This window comes from Xenopus tropicalis, chromosome 2 (assembly GCF_000004195.4).
Source record: "Xenopus tropicalis strain Nigerian chromosome 2, UCB_Xtro_10.0, whole genome shotgun sequence".
In the NCBI taxonomy this organism is placed as follows: domain Eukaryota; kingdom Metazoa; phylum Chordata; class Amphibia; order Anura; family Pipidae; genus Xenopus; species Xenopus tropicalis.
Genome location: NC_030678.2, coordinates 4502819 through 4524772, shown reverse-complemented (window position 1 = coordinate 4524772; position 21954 = coordinate 4502819). Strand labels below are relative to the sequence as shown.

Sequence of the window (21954 nt, the reverse complement as noted above, 5' to 3'; positions counted from 1 at the left end):
CTGGAGGTCCTACAAGGTTGTCCTAAATATGGAACGAGCCAGTTGGGCCTGAAGTCTAAAGACAGCGGGTTAATGGGCTCCGAGTGGCACAGAGGTCTTTATTTTGCCCCCGCCGCCCCCCCACCCTCAGCCTTTCTGTAAAACTCTCTCACTAAACCTTTTATTATCAGAACAGGCAAAGGGTCCCAATGAAAAAAGTCCCGTGGAACATACCAACTGCCCCCCCCCCCCCCCAGATATGACACCAGTCATACACAACCCAGTATTTACTCTTAAGTTACACCCCCCCCCCATGTAACCTACACTTACTTGGGTTGTAGTGAATGAGCTGTAAGCCTAGGAGAGAATGGTATTTGATTGGCTATTTGATGCAGACTGCAGACTGGGTGGGGCTACTTATCCACAAGCCCTGATCTGAGAGAAGTGGGAGGGAAGATAAGAGACACACCCCCATATGTAAAAAAAGGCACTAAGTTTGCCCAGGTGCAGTAACCCCATAGCAACCAATAAGATGCTTGCTTTTAAGCAGGGGACCAGTAAATGCTACCTGCTGATTGGTTGCTATGGGTAACTACTCCTGGGCAAACTTAGTGTCTTTTATTACATAACCCCAATAGGATTCCTCGGTGATCCCCCCTAATTTTTTTGTGCCCACCCCCCAAGTCCCTCTGTATCCCTACTATTCCTGGTACTTAAGCCCCTGAAACACCCCAAGGTCCAGGAGGGGGTCTGGGAGGGCGTAAGCAACAGTCAGTTCAGTTATTTGGGGTGTTTAACACTGGAGACAAATATCACCGGTGATGTTGTCCATAGCAACCAATCATATCTTTGCTTTTCTTTTCTAACTTACGTAGGTGACCGTTCAAATCTAATTGCTGATTGGTTTAGCCGGGCTTTAAACCTGGACAAAGGGGCGTGCGTGATGATGTCAGGGGCGGGGTTATTGCATCTGTCGGACGCAATTCCGAGGGTTTCTGTCCGGTTTTCAGAATTTTGAAATTCTGAAAATTCTGCCCAGGAGTAGTTACCCATAGCAACCAGCAGGTTGAATTTACTGGTCACCTGCAAAAGGTTTTGACCTGGACAGCCCCTTAAAAACTGGGCAGTCCGTGTCTAAACCGGACAGGTGGCAACCCTAGATTGGTTGCTATGGGCAATATCACCAGTGATGTTTGTCTCCGATTTTAAGAAATATGCCCCTTTCTATCTTTGCTACAGGGACTCGATTGGCCAGGTTATCTGACGTCCCAATCTCATTCATTTGTCAAAGCTCAGCGGATGTGGGGATGCTGGGAGTTGTAGTTTTGCAACATGGGACTTCAGCTTTCTGATTAAACCGCACCTTAATCATCACGGCCCTTTCCTTCTCCGCGGTTGCGGCTATTGGCCCCCTTAACCAGCGCTTCCCGTGCCCAGAGTGATTAAGGCCCCCCGACGTATTATCCGTGTTCCTGCCATGGCGATGCCTCCATGTACATAGAAATAGTTATTTTCCGTGTTGATATTACATATTTCCTCGCATTCTGCTTTTTCGCATTACGTTCTTTGCAATAAAACCGCCCGAGCGTTTCACAGTTGCAAATGATGTCGTTTAACTTGCTCCATAAATATTCAAATCGAGGCTTCCAGCCGGCCACTAGCACGGGGGGCACCTGGCTGCCAGTCGTACCGCCTATACCCGCTGATGGCACTTTGGGTCTCTCAAATGAGCTCAGTGGGGATGAATCGGACTCTTCATGAGTTTATTCAGTTCCGCAGTCTAAAGGGACTGTCGGACATGGGGTTTGTCTCGCCCACAGTATTCTAAAGGTAAAAAAAAAATCACTTTTCAGGATTGTCTCCATGGAAACCATTTGGGAAAAATATAGTCGCCCCGTCTGTTCGGCGGGTTTAACAATTTAAAGCTAATGGGAGCGGCAGGAGAATTTCACACGCCATCGGCTTGATGTGCTCAGTCTGTATTTATCCCCCCTGCGAGAGAGGCAGGGGACGCAGGGGGGGGCTCATTGCGAGGCCCGCGTTTAAGAACCGCGCCGTACGGAACGTTGGGACACAGGGCTATTGTGACCGCCAGGAGCAATTCGTAGGATTTTTGCCTGGTTTTCTGAATTTTGAAAAACCAAGCTGTCTGGGTCAAAACCGGATAAGGGGTAACCCTAGGTGTGGCTATGGACACAGTTCATATTTGTGGGTGAGACTTACTGGAAATTGGGAGTGGCTTGTGAGATTAGGGTGTGATGAGTGGGCGTGGCCCAGGTGCATCAGAGGTACCATCTTAAATGTCTATAATAAGTCCCAAGCAGGGCCGCCATCAGAAATCACAGGGCCCCTCGCAACAAAAGTTTCTGGGCCCCCTTTCCAACAGAGCCCCTCCCCCAATGGCCCCTCCCATCAGTACAAAGGACACACAGACATAAAAAGTATTAGGGCCCTCCTAACACAGTGCCCACATACACAGTGCCCCCAATTTCCCCCATACACAGTACCCCCAATTGCCCCCATACACAGTGCCCCCATACACAGTGCCCCCCGAAGACAGTCTTCCTGGGTGGCGGCGACTTCAGGCTTCTCCACGAGATACTGATGTCACACGTACTCACGGGACGCAACCAATCGCATTGAATTACTGATGACAGGGCCTGTAATAGATTAGAAGTGAAGATTGCCTGGGCCAAGGACGACTGTCCCCCCTGTGCCCCCCTGATGGCGGCCCTGGTCCCAAGTAAGGTGGGACTCCCCCAAATCATGCACCCTAATAGATGTGGGGTTAACCAAGGTTTTAGGGTCTAACTGGGTGTGGGTAGATATGTTATGGGTGTGGCCTCAAAGCCTCCATATTTCCAATATTCAGATAAATGGGGGGTATGAATTAATTTTAGTTGCGCTGAGGAGATTGCCCCGTGACAACAAATTCCAAAATGCAACAGTAAAATACCCTCTAATAGTATTGTTTGAGGTTCTGTTCTGAAATTCCCTGCAACGAGGGGGAGTGGCTTACCAGGAACAGGGAGGGGCAAGATAGGGTTGACCTTGTCACCACTAGGTGTGGCCCAATGGCCTGAATGTCAGGGGGGCACCTGGGGCCCAGCAGAGTACCTGAACTCAAGGGTCCCCCCCAGTGGGCAATGGGAATTATTGGAGGCCGGTGGAAATGGCGTGGGATGAAAGGATGGGGCATTAGTAAGGTAAGGCCAAAATCATGGCTACAATGGACAAACAAGTCCAGGGGCCATCAGGCTCGGAGCCAACTGGGATTTTTCCCAGTATCCAAGTGGGCCAGTCTGACCCTGACCTTTCTATTGCTTCATAGCTCACAAGCAACTTGCACCCACATACCTGAAAGGTCTGGCAATCTGTGGGTTAGGGCAAATGCCAGGGGGGCTGTAAGATGTCATAGACAGTCACTATTTATTGGGTAGGGGGGGTCCGTTTGGGCCTCTGGGTACTGGGAATGCCGGGGCCTATTTTGTATCCCAGTCCAGACGGTCTCCAGCTGCCGGAATCTTATGGCGTATGGAATATCTAAAGCTCAGTTGTGACCACAATGTTGCAAATCATAGACATCCCTTCCGCCATAACAAGACCAGACTTCCCGTACTCTGCAATATATAATATGTATAATATCCGCATTGCCATTCCTGTTACCCACGCAGGGGCCCGGGGGATGGAAACATACGGACGCGCCGTGACGAGGGCCATGGTTGTTGCGTTTGTTCCCAAAAATTTGCCTCTGGCACAATCAGACCCCAGGCGATTCTATCCTAATTTGACAATCTGCAGCGCAATTGATCATTAACTTCACACGGCCATTGCTCCTGGCGAAGCGGGTCCCTTCTGCTATTTATCATTATACAGAAGAAGAAAGATCATCTCATTTGCCCCCGGGGGTAAAGATGTAATGTTCAGAACTTTAAAGCTTCAGACTTAATATCTGGTGCCGGTTCCATCGCATGAATCCCAGCTCTTAATTCTTCAGCACCAGGTACTGTATATAGGCTATAACCATAGCAACCAGAGAACACATACTACTACTAATAATAATAATAATAATAAATAATAATAATAATAAAAAGTTCATTCCAAGTACTAAAAAATGTCCAAGGCAATAACAAGTGGATGGAAACATTTGGGGCCCCGTCTGGTTCCAGTGCCTACATTTCTCCTTACAAATTTCCCCCGAGTAATAAGAAGAAAATAACTGTGTTTTTGGTGAACTGGTCTTATCCCCTCAGGGGCAGGACTTAGCTAAAGTGGGTGGATTGTTTCATGATCACTGGGTGTGGCTTGAGTAGGTTCTGTTGTGGCCCAAACTGTTTCCTAGGGGGTCAGTTGGGTTGCCCCTCCCTTTGCTGCTATAACTGCCCCAACTTTTCTGAATAGGTTCCCACTAGATGTTGAAACATTGTTGATTTGTGTCTCTTCCAATCAGAAGAACTGAGGTTGGCCACTGATGTTGGGGATCACAGTTAAGGTTTCAGTTCATCCCACAGGGGTTTATTCAGGTTGAGCTTAGTGCTCTGTGCAGTCAGGTTCTTCTCAGCTCAGCAAACCCATTCTGTAGGACCTGGCTCTGTGCTTGGAGGACATTATTGTGCTGAAACAGGAAAGGGCCCCCCAATCTGTTCCACAAAGTAGAAAGCACAAAACATGGGAATGACATTCTACCCTGTAGCCTTAATGTTTGCTTTCAATGGAATCAGGGGCTCAATCCATGGAAACAGCTCTAGACCAGTGGTTCCCAAGCTTCCTAATGCCTAATGCCTAATGCTTTAATTCAGTTCCTCGTGTTGTGGTGACCCCCAACCATAGAATTATTCCTAAGACCATCGGAAATATGTGTTTTCCGATGGTATTATGCGACCCCTGTGAAAGGGTTGTTTGACACCCAAAGGGGTCCCGACCCACAGGTTGAGAACCGCTGGTCTAGACCATGATTTCTCCTCCACCAAATGTTACTGTTGGCATTATGCATTCAGGTAGGTCGTTTTCTCCTGGAATTTGCCAACCTCTATCCGCCAGATGAGTCAACGGAGGTGCCCTTTACACCACTCCAGTCAACACTTGGCTTTGCACTTGGGGATGTTAGGTTTGTATGCCTCTGAACCCCCATAAATACCCCCTATGCCCCCTACAGATACTTCTTGTGCTGCCATTGCTTCCGGATACATTTGGGGCTCAGCGGTGAGGGTTCCACCTGAGGCCATGGCCTGGTAGAGGCCCATAGATAAGGTTCCCCCCCTCACACATGGTATTCTGCCCACCGACTTATTCCGTGACCCCGTAGCACAAATATGGGTGATGGAAAGGGAGGGAAAAATCTGATTATTCCAAGTAGGACAGAAATGAATCCAGGCAACGCTGCCTCTTGACGAGAGCGGCAAAAACAACGGCGGAAGAAAACGGAGGAAGCGAAGCATCAACGTAACGGCACGGAATAAATGCGCTTTTGATTCTGCAAGGAAGGAAGAACGGTGATTTATTGCCTCCTCTCTGGCGATCTGTCACTGTCTTGTCTGTTCTAGGGCAGATGCTTCCGATCCGCCGTGGTAATTAAAGATACAAGAATTTTGCACGTTTCGCAGAACGTTTTCCTTACATTACGCCACGAGCTGATTTATTTTGCTTTATTTTTGTAAAAGTGATAAAATGATTTGCCGCGCCGGGGGGCGTCGGGGGTGAGCCCTTGAGCGCGTCCTTGGATCCTCCCTAATCCCTCTATGGGGAGCTTGAATACAAACATAATAATGATCTTTTACGGGGCTGAATTATTTATATTTTTGGGGAGGATGAATGATGAGAATGCAACCAGGCGAGAAATTGTATCTCTTGCCTCAAATTCCCAAAGAAAACAGCAAACCGGCCGCGCCGTGGAACTGTGGGTAATAGGCGGGCAAATCAACACTGGTGATGGGCATGTGAATGCGCTGTGACCTGGAGACCCAAATTGAAGGTTCTGGTTCTAATACAGTAGCTTTATATTTCTATCTGCCGTCCAGTATAGAGGTCTTTGGGTAGAAAGAATGAGATAATGTTCAAAATGATATACTGGCAATACTGCGCCACGTGGCAGCTGGCAGAATGGGTGCCAATACCAAGGCAGAATGTCACCAATGGAACAGAAACAGGGCCTGGTGGAAGTTCTACACTGGGGCCCATTGGATCTTTGAAGTTCAGATAGTATCACCCATTCTATTAAGAAATGTCCATTGACCCCATATAGCAGCGGTTCTCAACCTGTGGGTCGGGACCCCTTTGGGCCCTTTCACAGGGGTCGCCTAAGACCATCGGAAAACACATATTTCCGATGGTCTTAGGAATAATTCTATGGTTAGGGGTCACCACAACATGAGGAACTGTATTAAAGGGTCGCGGCATTAGGAAGGTTGAGAACCACTGCCATATAGGTTTCAAAGTGGTTTCCACTTCCAGTTTGGTCAATCAATTGTGGTTGCCAAATGTGGACTGGTCCCTTGGGGGGAGTGGGAGGAGAAGAACAGTGGCCGAGGGGGGGGTCTAAAATTTGTTTATGATCAGATTTGGGATTTGGGAAGAATACCTGTTTACTCTCCTCAATACACTAGAGGCTCAGCTTGCAGGTCAAGTAAGGTGAATTATTTGCTGCCCTAGGAACTATAGCAGGGTAACTGTTACCCCAATGTTTCTATATATCTGTAACCTTGTTATGGGCTAAGGGGGCCCAGCCTGAAGGCCAGTTAGGGGGGGATTTGGGGTGAGTGCTTATTTGTGCCCTGGGTACCCCTGGAACTATAGCGGGGTGACCGTTACCCCAATGTTTCTATATATCTGTAACCTTGTTATGGGCTAAGGGGGCCCAGCCTGAAGGCCAGTTAGGGGGGATTTGGGGTGAGTGCTTATTTGTGCCCTGGGTACCCCTGGAACTATAGCGGGGTGACTGTTACCCCAATGTTTCTATATATCTGTAACCTTGTTATGGGCTAAGGGGGCCCAGCCTGAAGGCCAGTTAGGGGGGATTTGGGGTGAGTGCTTATTTGTGCCCTGGGTACCCCTCGAACTATAGCGGGGTGACTGTTTCCCCAATGTTTCTATATATCTGTAACCTTGTTATGGGCTAAGGGGGCCCAGCCTGAAGGCCAGTTAGGGGGGATTTGGGGTGAGTGCTTATTTGTGCCCTGGGTACCCCTGGAACTATAGCGGGGTGACTGTTACCCCAATGTTTCTATATATCTGTAACCTTGTTATGGGCTAAGGGGGCCCAGCCTGAAGGCCAGTTAGGGGGGGATTTGGGGTGAGTGCTTATTTGTGCCCTGGGTACCCCTGGAACTATAGCGGGGTGACTGTTACCCCAATGTTTCTATATATCTGTAACCTTGTTATGGGCTAAGGGGGCCCAGCCTGAAGGCCAGTTAGGGGGGATTTGGGGTGAGTGCTTATTTGTGCCCTGGGTACCCCTGGAACTATAGCGGGGTGACTGTTTCCCCAATGTTTCTATATATCTGTAACCTTGTTATGGGCTAAGGGGGCCCAGCCTGAAGGCCAGTTAGGGGGGGATTTGGGGTGAGTGCTTATTTGTGCCCTGGGTACCCCTGGAACTATAGCGGGGTGACTGTTACCCCAATGTTTCTATATATCTGTAACCTTGTTATGGGCTAAGGGGGCCCAGCCTGAAGGCCAGTTAGGGGGGGATTTGGGGTGAGTGCTTATTTGTGCCCTGGGTACCCCTGGAACTATAGCGGGGTGACTGTTACCCCAATGTTTCTATATATCTGTAACCTTGTTATGGGCTAAGGGGGCCCAGCCTGAAGGCCAGTTAGGGGGGATTTGGGGTGAGTGCTTATTTGTGCCCTGGGTACCCCTGGAACTATAGCGGGGTGACTGTTTCCCCAATGTTTCTATATATCTGTAACCTTGTTATGGGCTAAGGGGGCCCAGCCTGAAGGCCAGTTAGGGGGAGATTTGGGGTGAGTGCTTATTTGTGCCCTGGGTACCCCTGGAACTATAGCGGGGTGACTGTTACCCCAATGTTTCTATATATCTGTAACCTTGTTATGGGCTAAGGGGGCCCAGCCTGAAGGCCAGTTAGGGGGGGATTTGGGGTGAGTGCTTATTTGTGCCCTGGGTACCCCTGGAACTATAGCGGGGTGACTGTTACCCCAATGTTTCTATATATCTGTAACCTTGTTATGGGCTAAGGGGGCCCAGCCTGAAGGCCAGTTAGGGGGGGATTTGGGGTGAGTGCTTATTTGTGCCCTGGGTACCCCTGGAACTATAGCGGGGTGACTGTTACCCCAATGTTTCTATATATCTGTAACCTTGTTATGGGCTAAGGGGGCCCAGCCTGAAGGCCAGTTAGGGGGGGATTTGGGGTGAGTGCTTATTTGTGCCCTGGGTACCCCTGGAACTATAGCGGGGTGACTGTTACCCCAATGTTTCTATATATCTGTAACCTTGTTCTGAGCTAAGGGGGCCCAGCCTGAAGGCCAGTTAGGGGGGGATTTGGGGTGAGTGCTTATTTGTGCCCTGGGTACCCCTGGAACTATAGCGGGGTGACTGTTACCCCAATGTTTCTATATATCTGTAACCTTGTTCTGAGCTAAGGGGGCCCAGCCTATATTCAAGTACAAGTCCATTGAAGTCCCTTTCACATTCAGACGTTGTTTCTGGAGCCTTAATAAAAATGTGCAACCCCTTAAATAAAACATATACCTTTATGATTTGCGAGAAATTGAGTCCCAAAAAGCCAAATTACTTTTCACCTCTTTGAGGATTAAACCTGCGCGGAGCGACGGATGAAATTGTATTTTTCTGTAAACAGAATCCTTTCATTTCCCTTTTTGCTTTATTTTTGTGGCATTAAAATTTCCGCCTTTGAAGCTTTACTGAGAGAATATTGTAACACAGAAACAAAACATTTATCTTTCGGCCGTAAAAATGTCAGACGCTTTTTTTCTTTCCGTAGGACTCGTGTAAGAGATTTCGGGTTCCCAGTCATTAAAGTATTAAGATAAAAAACCTCCTTTATAATACGCTTGTATGTTGAGCCTTTGGTTTTCACAATGGCCCGTCCTCGGCTATTCGCTCAGCCCTGATAGGATTTATAGCCAAATAATTATAGGCAGAAGCCACATTTTGCCACTTCATCTTAAAAGGAAAGCATAATTTAATTCATTAAACCAACCTTGTCTCTAATGGGAGGCATTGTAGTTCCGACTCAATAGCCGGAGCATAAGGAACCTTAATACATTTAACATTGTTATCCCTGTCTTTTTTTTCTTTTCTATTCAAACATTTCAAGGCAAAATGAATCTTTATATCTGCCGTATCTTGTATGGCTAGTTCAGATGGCCAGTCAGGGTCGGACTGGGCCGGCGGGACACTGGAAAATACCTGGTTGGCCCCAGCTTTGGTGGGCCCCGGTGGCCCAGACCCAACCCTGTTGGCGCTTCCCTTGCCGCCGATGTCCTCCCCTGATGAGTTCACAAACACACATTCAGGGGAGGACGTCCCCTACGGGGATGGGGGGGTAGGGGTGCGCGGTGGGGGCCCGTGCAGGGGATGCGTACATTGGGGGGTGTGTGCAGGTGGGTGGGCCCTGCACCCCTCAGTCCGACCCTGTGGCCAGTAATTTTTAGAATGGTGCATCTTTCTTCAGTCCGACATGGAATCATATGTAGCCGTATTGATAACTTTGTATCTGACAGTTGGAGATAGAAAAGATGGCGATTTCAGGCGGCCATACACGGTAACAGTCACTCGTGTGGTGAGGTTGCCAAACGAGTGGATCTTCTCCCGATATGGCCACCTAAAGGAACTTTGAGTGGGCCACATCAACGAGCCAATGGGGTTCCCAATCCAACAGGAAATCAACTGCCCCATCAAGATCTGATTAATTTTTGGCCAGATCTCAGTCGGGTAGGCCTGTCGGGGGTGCTTTAGAACGATTCAGTAGCTTATCACCAAAGACAGGCCACCCCAACCGACATCTGGCCTGAAATCAGGCAGATCTCAATCGAGCAGGTTGATTTTTCCATCGGATCGGGGACCACATCAGCTCGTTGATAAACTGAAGGCGTCTTTGCCCACCGCTTTAATTCGATCATTTGGCCCACCAATAGTTGGGCATATCTGGAGAAGATTAGTTTGCTTGGTGACGTCGCCAAACAAGCAGATCTTACAGTGTTTGACCACCTTTAGATCTTTAGTTTCTAAGGAAACTGCTCAAAAGGAAAGAGGTCTCTTCGATAAAGTAATGATGTCAAGTTTAAAATTGTATCTGTCTTTCAAAACTATCAGGGTCCAGAGTAAAGGTTGTCTCTTGCTAGTAAAACCCCGTCCCTACTATCAGAAATTAGTTTTGATGTTGTCCAAGCGGAGTTTAATTGAAGCACTTCAAAAACTTGGGGGTGCATCTTCTAGCTGCTCTCAATGGTGGAGCACTGCTACACGTGACTCCTCACCTCATCTGGGTCCTCACAGAAGTACTGGAGGAAGGGTCTCCAGGCTGAACGATGAAAATTGGGTGCCATTTTATGGGGACCCTTATTCCCAGCTTTGCTAAGGATTGTGGTAACAATCTTCTTACTGAGGTCTCTTACCTCAGGTTCTTCAGCAGAATCCAACCCTTCAATAGAGTGGAGTCAAAAGACAAAAGAATCTTGTGATCTTGCCCCTTATATAGACTGGGGTACAGGAATTAGATTCAGAATGTCCATGTTGGGTGAGTTTAGTCAAAGATAATTAAAAACTGGTACATCTGAAATCTGTTGAAGGAGCTTCCTAGATCTTTTCTACTGAAGGACATGTTGATGGTTTTATGTATTAAATGTGTATGTTTGTTATGTCTTGCAGATGTTTTGTGGAGGACAGGAGCTCCAGAGTAGCTTGGCTGAACCGTTCTGGCATCATATTTGCTGGAGATGACAAATGGTCCCTGGACCCAAGGGTAGAGCTGGAAAAGAGAAGCCTCCTTGAATACAGCCTCCGCATTCAGAAAGTGGACGTCTCTGACGAGGGGCCCTACACTTGCTCTGTGCAGACGAAGCAGCACACGAAGACAACGCAGGTGTATCTTATTGTGCAAGGTAGGGCCGGCCGAGATACATTGGTCTTTGTGCAACTCAATGGGGAGAGCTGTTCTGTTATGTCCTACAAGTAGGTCAAGGTCTTCCAGCACCAAACCTCATGGATCTTCATAGGCTTCATAGACTTAATATCAGGGGAAAGCTGGCCATTTGAAAGGCCTAAACCATCTGATCTGTGCCTGGTAGAGTATATAAAGGACCATTATAGTAACGGCCTATTGCATTTATCGAAGGAAAAACTTCCATCCAACTTCTCCATCCTGTCTAACAGATCTTTTTTATTGAAAAGCAATAAGCAAACAGTAAAAAAGGAAAAAAAGTGTGAGGTCCAATTAATTTTTATTCAACTGGTGTATTGATGAATCCATCCATTAGTTTATACTTATGGAAAGTACATTAGAAACGGTTAGCTCTGTATAGATTGAATTAGCACTAATATGGTTTTACAGATAAAGTAGGGTTGTAAAGCTGCCGAGAAATGATGCTGTAACACAGGCTTACTGTAATTACACTCCTTCTCGTTATAATGGAAAGAAGCATTAGGCAGGCAGGCCATGTTGGGTTTCTATGGGGACTGAGATGCCTAAGGGGTATGTAGCAACTATGGATAAAGATACAGAGTCAGGTTTGGTGCCTTCAGCCTCAAAAGCCAATGAAAAGCTGGTCATACGTGAATTCTATAAATGGTTATTATGGAAAGAAGCATTAGGCAAGCTGGCCATGTTGGGTTTCTGTTGGGACTGAGATGCCTAAGGGGTATATAGCAACAATGGATAAAGATATAGAGTCAGGTTTGGTGCCTTCAGCCTCAAAAGCCAATGAAAAGCTGGTCATATGTGAATTCTATAAATGGTTATAATGGAAAGAAGCATTAGGCAGGCTGGCCATGTTGGGTTTCTGTTGGGTTTCTATTGGGACTGAGATGCCTAAGGGCTTTATAGCAACTATGGCTAAAGATATAGAGTCAGGTTTGGTGCCTTCAGGCTCAAAACCCAATGAAAAGCTGGTCATACGTGAATTCTATAAATGGTTATAATGGAAAGAAGCATTAGGCAGGCTGGCCATGTTGGGTTTCTGTTAGGTTTCTATTGGGACTGAGATGCCTAGGGGGTATATAGCAACTATAGATAAAGATATAGAGTCAGGTTTGGTGCCTTCAGCCTCAAAAGCCAATGAAAAGCTGGTCATACGTGAATTCTATAAATGGTTATAATGGAGAGAAGCATTAGGCAGGCTGGCCATGTTGGGTTTCTATTGGGACTGAGATGCCTAAGGGGTATGTAGCAACTATGGATAAAGATATAGAGTCAGGTTTGGTGCCTTCAGGGAAAGGGAAATAAAGGAGGCAAAAGTAAGAGGAGGCAGATAATTTCAATTACCATTATGATCTATTGATAACTGCTTTCAGTATTGGTAGGATATAGGGGATCAGTGATGTTGGACATCAGACCTGGCTTCCAGTTACGTCGGGTTGAGGTTAAATACTGTCCAGATGCCCAAAGGGGTGGGGTCTGAGTTTAGTTTTGAGGAGTAAGTTCTATGGGAGAGTTACTTATGGAGTAATTAAGGGTTGGATTCCAGCTGTAAGAGAGACTCAATGGAGAGAGCTGTTCTGTTATGTTCTACAAGTAGGTCAAGGTGTTCCAGCACCAAAAGTCAAGGATCTTCATAGGCATCAGCATTGATTTAATATCAGGGGAAAGCTGGCCAAGAGAGTCAAGAGAGACAAGCTGAGGAGCGGATATGGTCCTAGGCCTTTGCAGGAGGTTGGAAGAGAAGGTAGAGTCAAGGGTCAGCACTCAGGTAGCCGGTTACCTGTGCCATCAGCAATACCATGATTGGTTTATGGCACCGCAGTCCTGAACCCCATCACATGACAGATCATTGAGTTGTATGTGTATTAATAGGACTGAAGCACGACGAGTGAAGGAGGCTTATAGGGGTTATTTATACTGGGAAGTTCCGAGAGCAGATGCAGATAAAAGAATAGACCGGCTGCTGCTGCCTTCAAGCTCCTCAGGTTTCTGTGGTAACAATATGTTCAGAAGAAGGTGATTTACAGTTTTCTGATGAAGTTGAGAGAACGGAGCATGAGAAATGATATTAAAGGGACGAGCCATTTCTGGATGAGCAGAATAGCCCGAGGCATAAACAGAAGGCTGAGTGAGATGGGAAATGCCTAGAGCATAGCCTTGTGCTTTCTTCTGCAGCTCGGTTCAGCCTTCTAGCCCCCAGTGCTCATACCCACGTGGGTTCCTTGTGAGTCGGTAACTGGAAATGGTTGTTTCCCACATATTAAATGGTAGGTTTTTGGTTTAACAGAAAGGAAGTTCTAATGAGCCAATTAACGAACAAGGTGCAGCGGGAATAGGCGTAGGGATTTCCAGTTGACCCCAGGGAGAGGCTTGGGTTGCTCTTCACCTCCTTATAAGCTGATGTTGGCAGCCCCACCACTAATGTTCATCTTGAATGGACTGGTTGGCAGGAACACCATGGGAATGAATGCTTCTAAAATACTTCAACCAGAGACCTCCTGCTACTGGGCCACTTGGGCCCAACCAACTGCCATTGAGAGCTCTGATATGGCAGCCCCACCACTAATGTTCATCTTGAATGGACTGGTTGGTAGGAACAACACGGGAATTAATTCTTCTAAAATACTTCAACTAGAGACCTCCTGCTACTGGGCCACTTGGGCCCAACCAACTGCCAATGAGAGCTCTGATATGGCAACCCCATTGTTACCCTTTTTGTTGCTCATGGAGATACAAAAGCTTAACAGCCTCTACAACATATCCGCTATATCAGGGAATTTATGGGATCTACCCCTGGATCCAGAAAGCCACAAACCAGGGTAATGCCATTTCCTACACCTAAGATCACTAAGGAGAGTGTTGGGCACCAAAAAAGGTGCAGAATTGCTCCAGATGAAATGCCACCAATATTGTGTGGTGCATTAATATGTATTTGCCCCTGCTATGGTGCTCTAAGCAAACTCCAGGGGGCATACAGTATTTGCAGGACTCCGTCTCCATGTTTTACCTCTGGGCGCCATGTTCTTTTCGCTTTACACAGTCCCCTACTGGTTGTAACTTTAGGCCAAGGTTTTTGTGCTCAGGAAACTTTCCTATGAATAAAGTGTTACCTGTATTTAGCAGAACTGTATTCATAAGGGAAGGCTGGGGATGGTACATGGGCATGCCCTTGGGTGCCCTTTATTCAGACATTTAAGCTAAGGAAATGCTATTGAACCCACTACTTATTATATACTGGCTATGCCAAGTGTTAGGGGCAGGAATACCTTGCGCCCAACTGTTTTCTTTTTTTTCCTGGTATAATGTTCTGAATTACAGAAAGTTCCATTTTCTAGAAAACACCAGGTCCCAAGTGTTCCATAAGATTTCATACCCTAGGGATAAACCTTTTAAACTAGAGTTGAGGGCAAGGCCATATTAAGGTCTTACAGACCAGGGATTTTTAATAGACCTGTTCCTAAAGGAGAAGGAAAGGTAAAAACTCAGTAGCTTTATCAGAAAGGTCTGTGTAAATACAGCCATAAGCACTCACAGAAACGCTGCACTGAGTCCTCTATCAAAAGAAACACAGGATTTCATGTCTCCTTTTGTGTCACATGTTCTTCTGTGTCAGACTTCCTCTCTCAGAAAAATCCTTTGGGCAGTCTGCACAGTTCTGTCCTCTCTCCCCCTCCCATCTCCTCCTCCTCCTCCCCTCCCATCTCTCCTCTCTCCCCCTCCCATCTCTGTGTAATCTGAGCTACCAGCAGCCAGAGCTGCAGCACGAAGCTACTGAGACCAAGCTAAAATGGCAGCTGCTATCTTAAACAAACGGAGGGAGCTTCCAGGGCTGTTACTCAGGTATGGTAAGGCTTTCTACAGAATAAATATAGCGTTATAGCTTGTACTATATAGGAAATAGAAACACCACAATAAAACATGCAAAATATATGCACAGACAGTGATCCATGCAGGGCCGTAACTAGGTATAGGCAGAAGAGGCAGGGCATATGGTGCAACAATGGGGGGGGGGGGGCTACTAGGCACATACCTCTTGTCTACCTACACCTAGGCCCTCCAATCCCGCTCATAACGACTCAGTGTCGCCACTCCCCAATCCATATCCAGCCCCACCATCATCATCAAACTTATGCTGGGGGGGCAGGAGTGGAGCAGGGTTGCCACTGGGTTGCCTAGGGGGCTCAGCCGACCTGGCCCAACACTCGATCGATGCTACACAGATACAGTCGTACAGAAACAAAAGTCTACAGGGAGGCATACTGCATCTACATTTATATACCTTAGCACAGGTGTACATAGTACTAATACAAAGTAATAAAGGGGCAATTCTTGCAGCTCCATCCATTGTTTATCAGGGTGCAACACTAGGCGGGGAGGGGCTAGGCACATACCTCTTGTCTACCTACACCTAGGCCCTCCAATCCCGCTCATAACGACTCAGTGTCGCCACTCCCCAATCCATATCCAGCCCCACCATCATCATCAAACTTATGCTCGGGGGGCAGGAGTGGAGCAGGGTGGCCAGATGGGTTGCCTAGGGGGCTCAGCCGACCTGGCCCAACATTCGATCGATGCTACACAGATACAGTCGTACAGCAAAAAAAGTCTTGATGGACTCTGGTCTTTTTTCAACCCTATGTAACTATGTAACTACAGGGAAGCATAATGCATCTACATTTATATACCTTAGCACAGGAATACATAGCACTAATACAAAGTAATAAAGGGGCAATTCTTGCAGCCCCATCCATTGTTTATCAGCCCAACGGCCTGATATAATTCGCTAATACCCCGAGCGATGCGCTCATCCCCCCGACGCACGGCGGCTGCCCGTTGCCGTCTCTTCCTTTCTGATTTAGTAATGAAACCCTCAGAGAATCTGATTTTGGCTCTTCTTTCTGCCACATCAAATTTGAAAGGAAAACTAATCTAATATAAAATGTAATCTGCTGATTCAGGATGAATAATGAATGGGGGGGGGCGCGAGGGCAGCAATGACTTTCCGTCGGAAACTTTCTGACCGGCCCTGATCGCATTATAACATTTAGAATGATTATTTTATTGCGCCGAGCAGATTCAGAGATGTAGAAATGCGTTGGTTCCGATTCACCTCTTTTATTCCTTAATTGGAAACGAATCTGCGCCGAGGATTTCTGCAAATCTTAATAACTACCGACATCAAATATTTAATTTCATCGGCCTGAACTGGTGCGGCCGACGTTTCTAACTGTCCATCATCCGCTATCAGTTACACTATCCTAATGGGAGGCTTGTACCTTATTCATAAGTAACATTCAGCTTCCAGTTATTCTTCTCTACTTAGAATTATTCAGCAGGAACAGTCCCCTAAGTTTGCTCATAGCCTGTACAGAGAGATACCATAAAACTATGGCACATAGGGATTCCCCTGTACTAAGCACAATTCAGCAGGAACAGCCCCCTAAGTTTGCTCATAGCCTGTACAGAGAGATACCATAAAACTATGGCACATAGGGATTCCCCTGTACTAAGCACAATTCAGCAGGAACAGCCCCCTAAGTTTGCTCATAGCCTGTACAGAGAGATACCATAAAACTATGGCACATAGGGATTCCCCTGTACTAAGCACAATTCAGCAGGAACAGCCCCCTAAGTTTGCTCATAGCCTGTACAGAGAGATACCACAAAACTATGGCACATAGTGTTTCCCCTGTACTAAGCACAATTCAGCAGGAACAGCCCCCTAAGTTTGCTCATAGCCTGTACAGAGAGATACCATAAAACTATGGCACATAGGGATTCCCCTGTACTAAGCACAATTCAGCAGGAACAGCCCCCTAAGTTTGCTCATAGCCTGTACAGAGAGATACCATAAAACTATGGCACATAGGGATTCCCCTGTATTAAGCACAATTCAGCAGGAACAGCCCCCTAAGTTTGCTCATAGCCTGTACAGAGAGATACCATAAAACTATGGCACATAGGGATTCCCCTGTACTAAGCACAATTCAGCAGGAACAGCCCCCTAAGTTTGCTCATAGCTTGTTATTACAATACTCAGTTCATAATATTTCAACATGTATAGGGAAAATAAAATATTATATATATATATATATATAAATAAAACATACCTAAAGCTCTGTAATAGACAGTGATCCTATTGCCGTTAATGAGTTGCACAGACACATATACACACAGTGCACGGCAGCTTGTCAGTGACCCAAGGGGCAACACAAGATGGATGCAGTTCTTTACTCTCTATAATTACCCCCCCGCCCCCATCATGTCACAGGTGCTTCATGGGAATAGAGAGCAAGTCAGGAGAGATGCTGCAGTTCAATATTTGCTCCAAACAAGGGTAAAGAAGCGTCAGATTTATGATACAGGTATGGGACCTGTTATCCAGAATGCTTAGGATCTGGGGTTTTCGGGATAAGGGATCTTTCTGTAATTTGGATCTTCATAACTTAAGTCTGCTAAAAATCATTTAAATATTGAATAAACCCAATAGGGCTGTTCTGCCCCCAATAAGGGGTAATTATATCTTAGTTGGGATCAAGTACAGGTACTGTTTTATTATTACAGAGAAAAGGGAATCATTTAACCATTAAATAAACCCAATAGGGCTGTTCTGCCCCAATAAGGGGTAATTATATCTTAGTTGGGATCAAGTACAGGTACTGTTTTATTATTACAGAGAAAATTTAAATTATTAAGGAATTATTTGTTTATAATGGAGTCTATGGGAGATGGCCTTTCCGTAATTCGGAACTTTCTGGATAAGAGGTTTCTGGATAAGGGATCCCATACCTGTACATGAAACGTTCTATCACAAAATCCATGACCTGCGTCCTTCTGTTTCTTATGGAGATGGCAACGCCTTAGCAATAATCACAATTACCTGTGACTTTAGGGTTATGGATGTGTGTTGGATAATATACAGAGGATTCAGCCATAGGGGGTGCACAAGATAAATGGCTGGACCCCCCCATGGAACCTAGAGCAGAAATATACTGAAACTCTAAAGGGAATTGTGTCTGAGTTATTTATGATCCCACCCTGTTAGAAACAGTGGGATTTGGCAGAGGTGATATTACTGTACAATGTGGCCCCATCATCCCCTCAATGGGGGCCCAGGGAGACTCCTTGTACACAATTGCCCTTCCCGACTGTGAGACAATGAATTATTAACCTCATTATATCAAAGAAACGGAGCCCACGAGGGTCATATTCCAAGGACTGAGATGTTTCCTGGAGGGCAATGACGGAACAATGGAGGGTGTGCGAGACAAATGGTTCCGCTCTCAACAAGAGTCTTTACTGTGCAAGAGAATTGCAAATGCCCAGCGGGGCAATAAGGAAAGTACAACTGCCTCTGGGAACAAACCAGAGAACATATCTAGGAATTATAATCAGTAGAAACCAATCAAAGCCCCTTGATTCTGTTTTAATGAACAATACTAGCCATGGAACCCTGTCATTGGTTCCATTGGTTGCTGGAGAGTTCTGATTTGCATAATGTAGGGTGGAGTTTCCCTGTAACGTGGGCGGGTTTAATATGGAGCAGTCAGGAAGGCCATGAATATTCCAGGTTTTTGAACTGAGGGAGGACATTGGCTGTTGGGCTTTTGTTGGGGGCATTGGGAAACACAAGGTCAACCATTACATATGGCATTAACCCTGCAGGGCCGGAACTAGGAGCAGGCAACACATCTAGTGGGCTGAGAGGTGCCAAGCAGAGGTTAAAGGACAAATCAACCCAAAATATTGTTTTTTGCATAATAAAACCTAATTCTAGGTGCTAAGTAGGTGCTGCAGTAGATGATCCCTAGGATTAAACACTTCCTTCCAATAATAAGCAAAAAAAGGACAGATAATTATTGTTTCCTCTTTAAAAATAGTGATGTGCGGGTCAGGGAAAACTCAACCCACACCCAACCCTAACCTCCAAAATGTTGCCATTGTAGGACCCACGCCCAACCCTAACCTCCAAAATGTTGCCATTGTAGGACCCACACCCAACCCTAACCTCCAAAATGTTGCCATTGTAGGACCCACGCCCAACCCTAACCTTCAAAATGTTGCCATTGTAGGACCCACGCCCAACCCTAACCTCCAAAATGTTGCCATTGTAGGACCCACGCCCAACCCTTACCTCTAAAATGATGCCATAGTAGGACCCACACCTAACCCTAACCTCCAAAATGATGCCATTGCAGGACCCACGCCGAACCCTAACCTCCAAAATGTTGCCATTGTAGGACCCACACCCAACCCTAACCTCCAAAATGTTGCCATTGCAGGACCCACGCCCAACCCTAACCTCCAAAATGTTGCCATTGTAGGACCCACGCCCAACCCTAACATCCAAAATGTTGCCATCGTAGGACCCACACCCAACCCTCACCTCCAAAATGTTGCCATTGTAGGACCCATACCCAACCCTAACCTCCAAAATTTTGCCATTGTAGGACCCACGCCCAACCGTAACTTTCAAAATGTTGCCATTGTAGGACCCATGCCCAACTCATACCTGGGTCCTCCCACTCTGTATCCTGCTCCTGCACTCACCTGTGGTTCCAAGACAGGCTCCAATACAGCAATGGTCGCCCAAATGTCAACCCAAACCCGCCTGACCAGTGGGTAAACCCATGGGTCCCATTGGCTTTGGGTTAACCCAAACATCACTACTTAGAAACCTTAAGACACACCTGAGTTTTGCTTTAGTTCTACCATAAAAAAGGTTCCGGTTGATGTCATTAAACTCCCAGTTTAGTGAATGTGCCCCGTTCCTCGGGTATATACACAGATTCACTGTTTCATGTATTCCACTGGAAGAAATATATAGGAAAGGGAAATCAGAAGGGATAGGAAGGGATATCAGAAAGAAGAAATATTTTTAATGATCTGTGAGCCGAAGAAGGAAAAGGGCGACGGGACTTGTCGGTTCTTGTTCATAGTCTTGTGGGTTCTGTTTTATTTATTCTATGTTTCATTCTCTAGGTTTATTTACAGTGTTATTTCTCTTTCTCTATTTCAACACTTGTAATTGCCCTAGGGTGGATTATAATCATTTTGCCTTCTTAATATGAGCCTTCTTAATATCCCCTTAGAACTCTTGCCATTGAGCAAATGGGACTAGTAAATGAGCCCTAAATCTATAAAGCTTGGTTGTTAGTGCATCTCTATCCAGCAGTTGGAGGTTGCTGCCCCCCCAGTTAGTGAGTGAGAGATGTAGGGGGATGAGCAGAAGTTCCAGCCCCATATTTACCAATAAACAGCTGTTGATGAGGGAGGGGGGACGCACGCGAGTCCCATAGCGGCCCCTTCTCTGTCTCGCTACTGATGTCCTGTCTTTCATGGACGCTCTATCTGTCAGTAGAGCCTGACAGACGGCTGCCATGGTCCTTGGGGAAAACCGAGATAGATGAGAGACTACAGAACAGTCCCAATTAGCACATCTATTCTGCCTCCTATTTTAGTCTCAAATACACCCTAATAAGTCTTTATATCCATGCCTCCCTTTTCCAACCATCAATGCTAAAACACTGTCCTATGCGGTGACAGAACAAGATGGAAAGTCCTCCGGTGTAGGAAATTTCTTGCTAAATATAGTTACTCCCCATTGCATTGAGGAAACCAATGATGTTTCTCCTCTAGATTGAATGTATCTCTCACTCTCTGTAGGGCTATAGTCCTGGAGTGCTGGATAGTTGTTATAGCTGTAGTGTTGGATAGATGCAGCCAGAGCGATATATGTGGCTATCCCTAGATATTTACCTAGTTATAAGTAGAAGAATCTTTTAGCTTCGGAAAAGAGGTGATTTAATTGAACTATTTATTACCCTCTGTCTTTATATTGTCTCCTCTAGGAGCTCCTTTCCACCCTCTTCTCCAGCTCTTTGTTCCTTTTGTGTGTCTGAATATCTCAGTTGTTAAAGATTTACTTCCCCCAATGTATTTCTTTAAATCTGAAAAAATGCAGTATCCTCGGTTGTCTTAGATCCTATACAGAGAAGGAATATTCTGAGCTCAGCATTCTTCAATGTTCTACACTTGATGGAGACCACCTTCAATATAAAAATAATGGTAGTTAACCATGTTTCTGGTAATAGGATCCACTGGATAATCCCACTTGTGGCTTTGCTTTTGTCAGGTCTTAATTGCCTTAGTGCACATATTGTGATCCATTCTGCTCCCTCCCAGTAACTGGCATCAGTAGTCAGTAATCAAAAGTCATTCCTCCATGGTCATGGTCCTCCATGGTATGGTCCTTCAATATATGGTCAGCTGCCCTCCATGCTCCATGCTTTCTCAGCCATCCTGTATCATCACTCTAGGGTTACGCCTTAGGGTTAGACTTTTAGGGTAAGGGTTATGGGGATTTTTAGGATGAGGGGGATGAGAAGACATTCTGCACTCAGCGTTCTTCAATGTTCTACACTTGATGGAGACCACCTTCAATTAAAAAAGCTAAAATAATGGCAGTTAACCATGTTTCTGGTAATAGGACCCACTGGATAATCCCACTTGTGGCTTTGCTTTTGTCAGGTCTTCGTTGGTGCACATATTGTGATCCATTCTACTCCCTCCCAGTTGGTGATCAAAAGTCGTTCCTCCATGGTATGGTCCTTCATACATGGTCAGCTGCCCTCCATGCTCCGCGCTTTGTCAACCGTCCTATATTATCCACCCTAGAAGACATTCTGCACTCAGAGTTCTTCAATGTTCTACACTTGATGGAGACCACCTTCAATAAAAAAGCTAAAATAATGATAGTTAACCATGCTAATGGTAACTGGATAATCCCACTTGTGATCCATTCCGCTATGGTCCTTCATACATGGTCAGCTTCCCTCCCTGCTCCACGCTTTGTCAGC

The 21954-nt window shown here is 46.2% G+C and overlaps 1 protein-coding gene across 15 annotated transcripts in view; it reads left to right on the top strand.

Annotated features, from left to right (window-relative positions):
• lsamp (limbic system associated membrane protein) overlaps positions 1–21954 on the top strand; it is a 1312976-nt gene that overhangs the window by 1101996 nt on the left and 189026 nt on the right. For all 15 annotated transcript variants that reach the window (NM_001102915.1, XM_031895608.1, XM_031895613.1 and 12 more), the window contains 1 exon segment: positions 10828–11060. In NM_001102915.1, coding sequence (NP_001096385.1) covers positions 10828–11060 — 233 coding nt within the window.